The sequence below is a fragment of the Ipomoea triloba genome, chromosome 1, assembly GCF_003576645.1.
Source record: "Ipomoea triloba cultivar NCNSP0323 chromosome 1, ASM357664v1".
In the NCBI taxonomy this organism is placed as follows: Eukaryota; Viridiplantae; Streptophyta; class Magnoliopsida; order Solanales; family Convolvulaceae; genus Ipomoea; species Ipomoea triloba.
This window is the reverse complement of record NC_044916.1, coordinates 14374731-14383306: the sequence shown is the minus strand read 5'-3', so window position 1 is coordinate 14383306 and position 8576 is coordinate 14374731. Positions and strand designations below refer to the sequence as shown.

General features: G+C 32.4%; 1 protein-coding gene across 1 annotated transcript; it reads right to left on the bottom strand.

Annotated features, from left to right (window-relative positions):
- Positions 1-4219: 4219 nt before the first annotated feature.
- LOC115998140 (glycine-rich cell wall structural protein-like) lies at positions 4220-5560 on the bottom strand. The gene has a single exon (XM_031237661.1). It carries the CDS (start codon positions 5558-5560, stop codon positions 4220-4222), a length of 1341 nt encoding a protein of 446 aa, XP_031093521.1.
- Positions 5561-8576: the final 3016 nt, after the last annotated feature.

The window sequence follows — 8576 nt, the reverse complement described above, 5'->3', positions numbered from 1 at the left end:
AGAAACTAGTCGAGTGATGTCTGAGAAATGGGATATTGTGAAGATGTCAAGTATGGTTGTGAAAATTCACGCGTGTATCGTGAAAATGATGAAATTCCTGGAAATGAGAAGGTTTGCAAATTCGTCTGAAAGACATGAAAATGATTTTGAGCGGCAGTTATGCCATTATTCTTATTTGAGAAAAGCTTTACATGATTTAACTTATATACGCTACTATACTATCTGTGAATCATTTGGTTGCAGGTAGGTTTTCAAATCATGGGTAAAAACTTTACGAACTTCCAAATTATTTGTGTTTTCAAACCTTTGTCTACTTTTGAGTGACAATGGATATCCTTGCTTAGCCGTCGTGCTAACTACACTTCAATGTGTTTTCTGTTAACAGATGTTATATAGGGTGGGTTCCTGTAGCCCGATGAGCTCTGAATAGGATGGAAGTTGAGGTTGGGGTCTACTCTTTGATGTAGACAGGGATTGTTGTTAATGTTGTAAGTTTAGCCTGTGCACTTAGAGTGGAGTTTGTCAAAGAGGTGATAGAATTCACTCTAGGTGTGGCGGTAGCACCCAGTTTTCTGCTGATAAGATGTAAGCTTCCGCAGCATATGAATACTGATTTGTAATAAATGTAAGAGTTGAAAATTGGGGTGTTACAGTTTATAATGCTTCATAGAACTATCCCTTGATGTTTTCTTTTATTATTGATGGTTACATTGATGGATTGAAATTTAAAATTGAGCTTCAAGTGTGAACACCATTGTTGAACAAATGGGTTTATTGAATTTCTTGTCTAGATTATGAAATTGATTCTTGAATTGATGTGTAAACTTGTTATAGACCTATTATATGCCATCAATTTGACTTTCCACTTGCCACATTGCAAAAATTGAATTTTCAATTTCAAACCCTAATTTTAGAATTGAGGAAGAAGATGAAGTTGACTTTTTGAAATTCTTGACTTTTTGAGTTGACTTCTTATTTGACCATCAAATTGAATTATCTTATGATGATATTGTGCATGTGTGTGATAATGGAATGATATTGTTCATATTCTTATGCTAGAATTGTTCAAAATATAGGGGAAACTATGGCGAAATTTTCAAAAATCCTTAACCCTATGTGTTCAAAATACATTATATCTTAACAAGGAATTTTACATGAATTCAATGGTGATTTATTTGAAAGATAGTTACATAAAACCAATTACCATGAGTACTAATTTCTAAATTTTGTAGGATGGGAAGATCTAAAGAAATGGCAAAGAAATCTAAGTACGATCACGACGAATCTAGTCGGTCGAGAGCACGACCCCAAGCTACACGAAACGAACCAGCAGTTCCACAAGCTCCTCAAGAGAGAGGCACGAGATCTCTAAGGCACTTGACACTTTCTCAGCGCACTCTTGTGGAACTTACAAAAGCAAGCAGCTAAGCGTGGGCCGATTCTTTGACGAAAATTTTTTAAAGGAATTTGGTTGCTTGGATGAAGTGAATACATTGATAGGACACCCTCAACTACGCCTATTATTCGAGTGGCGAGGTCCAACCTACGCGCTGGTCACTTATGAATTTTTTGCCACGCTTGACATAAAAAAGGAGGCCAATAATGCGAGGGAGTCGATCTCATTCCGGTTGTTTGGCAATCACTACAACCTATCAGTTAACACTTTAGGTGTTACTCTTGGATTTAATGATGCTATTGAGGAAACTATGCCATATTTCAGGGATTACAAGACTGACTTTGTTTCAGACTCAGTTGCTATCAACTATTGGAAGAGCATAACCAACAACGCAGTGTACAACTCATCCAACTTGAAGGCGAAGCTCATCACAAAGAACTATCTAAAAGCCATAAGATTGGCTTTTGCTGTGAACCTCTCGGGAAGAACGACGAACAGGAACAAGGTCTACAGACAGGACTTATTCTACATGTCGTGCATGGAGAATCATGTCGACATTAACATGGGAGTTCAGGCACGAAAATGGCTTAAAACCCAACTCAAGAACAAGGTACAAACAGTCTTTATTGGACCTTTCGTTACAAGATTGTGTTAGGGTTTGGGCCTAGCAAACCGTCTTTTAGGTGAAAGAGACGAGGGTCCCATGATTGCCTTTTCCGTGACCGAGTTCTTCGCGATGTACCTCAAGTTGGGAGGGGATGATGCGCCAGATCTGGAAGTTGACAGTGAGTCTGATGAGGATAATGAAGATGAGGAAGAAGAGAAGGACGAAGCAGCTGAAGCGCAGGAGCAAGGCCCTACTTCGATAGATTGGGAAGCATCTCAAGCTTTCCAACAGCAGCTCCATGATGAGCAGATGAATTTTTGGCACGAGCAGCGAGCATGGCAGGAAGGGCAGTTCACATCCATATCTACGAGGCAGGATAGCCAAAATGAGGAGCTTCTTCGTACACGAAGAGCAGTGGAGGAAAATGCCAGAATGATTCAGGAGCTTCAGGCTCAATTTGCAAGGCAGTTCAATCCTCCATCCTTCGGCGATCAGTGATGCCATATCCCTCCACTCTCGATTCTGAATCTTGATTTGTGACTATGCAGTCTGAACAACATTTGTTACCAAATGGTTGATTGTCCCATTCAAATATTAGGATCCCTACGCGTGGGGTTCCGCCTTTATTTACTTTACTTTACTTTATTTTGCTTTATGTTTAATGCTTTTAAACTGCTTTACTTTTCACGCACTTAAATAATTGCTAGTTTACTTGAATAATTTTTGCTTTATTTTATATTTAAATGCTTAATTATCTATGTTTATGTTTTATTATTATATTGCTATTATATTCTATCAAGTTTATAATAATTGAATAGTTCTCCCGAAACCCTTTTGTATATTGTGTCTCCATTTTGTATAGAGCATCGATAACGGAGACAGACCTATGATGGAAGCTAAAGTGTGGAAAGAGGGATGCATACTTGGTTTGTCCTCTTATCCCTTTTCTATTTTAAGCCCCGTTTTTTATCTTTAAAGTGTGGAAAATTTGTTTATATAGCTTTGTGTATGCGTTTTGTTTGAGCTTACCATGTTACATAGGATCATTAGAGTATACCCTATATCCCAGATAGGGGTGTGCATTCGGTTAACCGTTCAGTTAACCGAACCGAATTAACCGAAATCTTAAAACCCTTAACCGTTAACCGAACCGAAGTTTGTGTTACGGAATTAACCGAACCGAAATCTTTTTCGGTTAATCGGTTGGTTAACCGATTAACCGAAAATTTTTAAACTTAAAATATAAAATTTTAAAAATAACACATAAAATAATAAATCCAATTAAAATAAAATACAAATCATCCATAACTTCAAATATTTAAACATCCATAACTTTAAATCTTCAATCCAATTAGTATTTAGTATTTATATTTAATTAATTATATATATATATATATATATATATATATATATATATATATATATATATATATATATTCGGTTAACCGACCTTTCGAACCGAATTAACCGTTAACCGAAGTTCCAAGATTCCTTTAACCATTAACTGAACCGAATTTTTCTTAACATCAACCGCCATTGGGCTTTTTTTTTTCTTTTTTCTTTTTCTCTTTTTTTTTTTTTTTTTTTGTACAATTGAAATAGGAATTGTATTACCCAAACCTTATAAAAGTGTTTTGGGCTGGAAGTTAAAGTTAAGGATATTGTTTTTATTAATAGTTAGTAATTTTAATCTAGAATTGTATTACGAATAGGAACGTAGAGAAGAATATATTTTATTAGAAATTGTATTACCATATTTGAATGTATAATTGTATTACGAATAGGAATTGTATTACGATATTTTAAAAAATTAAGCAAACTTTAACAGTATAGGAGTGTTTTGGGCTGGAAGTTAAAGTTGATGATACTGTCTTTATAGATAATATAGATTGCATTGCAGGGAAATATATGTAATGTATTATTACGATTAGTAATTTTAATCTAGAATTATATTACGAATAAGAACGGTACGTAGAGAAAAAAGATATTTTATTAGGAATTCTATTACCATAATATTTTAATGTACAATTGTATTACGGATAGGAATTGTATTACGATATTTTTAAATGTTTTGCAAACCTTAACTGAGTGTTTTGGGAGTGAAATTAAAGTCGAGAATATTGTTTTTATTAATAGTATAAATAGCATACAATAAATACAAATTATACATAATAAAAAGTTGTCACAAACTAATATAAAGTTGCAAATCCATCATTTCATAAACCACCTCCGAAACCAGTATTACTTTCAGCACCACTTCCAGTGCCTTCATTCATACCCAATCCAAAACCACCACGACCTAATCCACCGCCGAAATCTGGTAAACCACCTCCATTCCCTCCACCACCACCAATTGCTCCACCTCCAATGCCCCCACCAAATCCACCTCCAAAACCACCCCCACCACCAATCCTATCTACAAGTCCATCCCCCAACTCTCCCCCTATATCATTATCTCCATACCCACCTCCAATCCGACTACTTATTCCACCACCTTTACCAAAACTACCACCTCCAAGACCACCACAATTACCACCTCCACCAGAGCCACTTCCAAACCCACCACTTCTCCCTCCAAAGCCTCTACCATTACCATTACCATAACCGTCACCACCTCCAAAACCAAACCCAATACCTCCTCCTCCTCCTCCACTGCCACCTCCACTAATACCTCCTCCAATATCATCACCTACACCACCTCCAAACCCACCCCCTAAGCCGCCTCCACTCCCACCTCCAAAACCAAACCCAATACCTCCTCCACCACCTCCACTAATGCCTCTTCCAATATCATCACCTACTTTGTCTCCTAAACTTCCACCATTACCAAAATCAGTGCCAACACCACCTCCAAACCCACCCCCTAACCCGACTCCACCGTCTCCACTTCCACCTCCAAAACCAAACCCAATACCTCCTCCACCACCTCCCCTAATACCTCCTCCAATATCATCAACTACTTTGTCTCCTAAACTTCCACCATTACCAAAATCTGTGCCTATACCACCTCCAACACCCCCATTGATTACATTACCAACTTTATCTCCAAAATCCTGTCCAATACCAGCTCTAAAGCCTTCACTTATACCACTACCACCATCACCTTTAAGCTCATTTTTTAAAACAAATTCTTTACCAATACCCCCAGGTATGTCAATACCTCCACCAACACTTAGACCCCAACTACCATGAATATCACCCCCAAATTCGCCGTCTCCACCACCAAAACCACCCTCAATACCTCCACCTATAGCAGCGCATGCTTCAAATCCACCAAGAGCACCACCACTTATGCCACCCATGTCAACAATCGCTTTGTTGAGATTTGCTCCAATTCCTCCTTTGTTGATTAGTTTACTCTCACCATTTGTTTCACTAGTAATCATCGTTTTTAAATATCTACCTTTACCAGAACCATCTCTTACATAAACACCATTGCCTTCACCTTGGTATAATATTCCATCATTACCACCTAAACCACTCTCACTACGCCCATTATCAACCATATACAAAATAAGCAAAACACAGACAATAACATAAAGAGTACAAACCCCCATTTTCGGAAATGTTGAAAAGGGTCAACAAATATTAAACACACAAGATAATAAGCTTTCTAAATGAGCATATATTATATATATAGCAAGAGACCCATGACCACGTACAGGTAGGACCAGACAACTAAGTAAATGCATTATATTCTCCAGTTGAAAATTTCCATATAAGTCTTATTATTAACGTAGTTCACGTTATTTCCGTTCTCTACTTGATTCTAAGAATTTTGACTTTTGTCACATATATTTTGTTTTCTCTTATCAGAATGAGGATTTTGGGTTTCATGCGCTGGCAAATTTAGATGTTTAAAATTTTGTGTAATGGTTAATTGAAGGATGTGTCTTATTTTTGACTAAAAGTTCAAACAAATAGTTAGACTTCTGTCAAATATGCAAATATTTTGATCACCAAATCTAGAAAACTCATCTTTCACGAGCAACTAATAAGTATAAAATATTTTAACACTTATTACAAGTAATATTGTTTAAAATAATATTTGAAATAAAAATTTAGTACGAATATTGTTCTCCCCTACAACTATTATATTATACTAATAAATTACCCGTGCGATAGCGATGCACGGATTAATTTTTTATTTTTTTAAATTATTATGGCCCTGTTTGGTAAATGGCCATGTTTGATTGGGTTAGACGGTATAAATAGTTGATAAAATTTTCTCAAAAAGGTGCTTGAAAAAGTTACTTTTAGCAACTTTTTAAATTTTAGCATGTTGGAGTTACAAAAAGTTGATTAACCAAACACTTATATTGATATTTTAACAAAGTCAAATAGCTAATAGTGTCAAATAAGCTAAAATTGGCTGATAGACTAACTATTTTACCAAACAGGGAATATATATTTAAATAATAAAATTAAAGGTGAAGTTTTAAATAATTATAATATTTAAAAGTGCACATTTATTTAATTATAAGATCAATGCAAAAGTATCAATAATATATGAGGATCGTTTGATTTCATTTATTTTAGAAAAATGGATATGTAATATGATTTATATAATTATATCATTATTAAAATAAATATGAAAAAAATGGGAAATAATTTTAAAAGCATTAATATGATTTTTTGATTATAAATATAATTTTATTACAATTTAAATACTCTGTTTACTTTCAATTCCTTAATTTCTTTATTTTCCATTATTAGGCTGTCATCAACCCTGCCATTCTCCCCCTTTCTAATCTATGTGGTAAAAGAGAGTTTTTTTTTTTTTTATTCAATGTCATGTGTGTTGCAATAGGAGAGAGAAATTGCTAAATTAGCAAGAGGAGAGAAAATGAAAAAGCATGGTAAATCTGATTTGTGTACTTTTTTATCTTTTTATTTCCTATTATATTATTTTGTTATTATATTTATAATATAATATGCAAATTTCAAATAGTGAAGAATTTACAAATTTGCTGATGTGGAAGTGGGACCCATTTTAGAACATGAGAGAAATTTCTGGGTTAAGGATAGCCTTAGTTTAATTACAATTATTTCCTTAATTTCTTAATTATATATAATAATAAAAGGAAGGAAACGACTACCTAATAATATATTATAGTACACTAACTTTTAAAATCTATTTAATAGTTTTTCTTTACAATGATTATTTTTACCTTTTCAGTGTATTAATTAATGAAAAATGATTTTTTGATTATAAAGATAATTTTATTACCATTTAAATACCTTGTATTAAATATTTTTTATAGTATTAATTATCATTATAATGATTATTTTGGTAATATTTTATTTATTACAAATATTAATATTTTGAAAGATTTTTGTACATTCATTAACTAAAAAATGATTTTTTGATTATAAAGATACTTTTATTATCATTTAAATACTTTGTAGTTACTTTCAATTCCTTAATTTCTTATTCTCGATATGAGCTTAATTACAATTATTTCCTTATTTTACTTAATTCCATTATTAGTTTAATTATAAGTAATTCCTTGTGGTCCAGTGGCATCAAACCCTTCCTTTTATAGGGAGGTAGTGGGTTCGAGCCTCAGTGGAGGCAATACTTACTCTTGTGTTTCAATAGGTTGAGAAAGTAGTTATGAACAAATATGCATTGTAATAGAGTTAGTAGTATTTAAAAAAAATTAACATATTTTAATTATAGCAAATATTAATATTTTGAAAGATTTATGTATATTCATTAACTAAAAAATTGATTTTTTTATTATAAAGATAATTTTATTACCTTATTTCATATTATTATTATAATTTAACTAGTATTTTCGCCCGTGCGTTGCACGGAATGAATTTTGTTATAATGTTTTAAGAATATTTAGATCGATATATAATTATATAAATTATAACATCAATATTATATAGTGCAAATGATGAAAATGGTTGGATCGATTATGTTTTCTAATTTTATCCTTGCTTAAATTCAAGCAAATAATTGGTCAATTACCCGTGCGATGCATGGATAAATATTTTAAATTATATATTTAGATAATAAAATTAAAGATAAAATAATAAAAAAAATTCTAATATTGAACGTGTACAATTATTTTATTATGTGATTAGTGTAAAAATATCACTCAATATAACATTTGTTCTCTTGTAATATTGAATTGCTTGTATATATTAATCGTCACAATATTTTGCATTGAAATGTAATGATTTATATATTAGTCTCAAAATCAATTAGATACAAATTATATTAGGAAAATTATATATAAAAAAAAAGGTTGAATAATTATAGTACATTAATGTCGAAAAAATTATTCAATTATTCTTTAGTTATAATTATAATAATATTATACTTTTATATATATTACTTAAATAATTACACGGAAGAAGGGAATGAGAATTACCATAATTATTACAATAAATAAAAATTAGGCAATTATATTAACATTTAATTATTAAGTTAAGTATTTGCACCTAAAGAAAAGATAACTATAATTTATTTTGTGCCAATAATATTATACTTAAGTATAAAAATATGTATATAGATTTGTTGGTCCCAAGGGGATGGGGTACAAGTCTAGAGGGGGGGGT

Bases quoted from the DNA above. Each gene is read 5' to 3' on its own strand.
- LOC115998140 (XM_031237661.1), bottom strand. From the start codon at position 5,560: ATGGGGGTTTGTACTCTTTATGTTATTGTCTGTGTTTTGCTTATTTTG.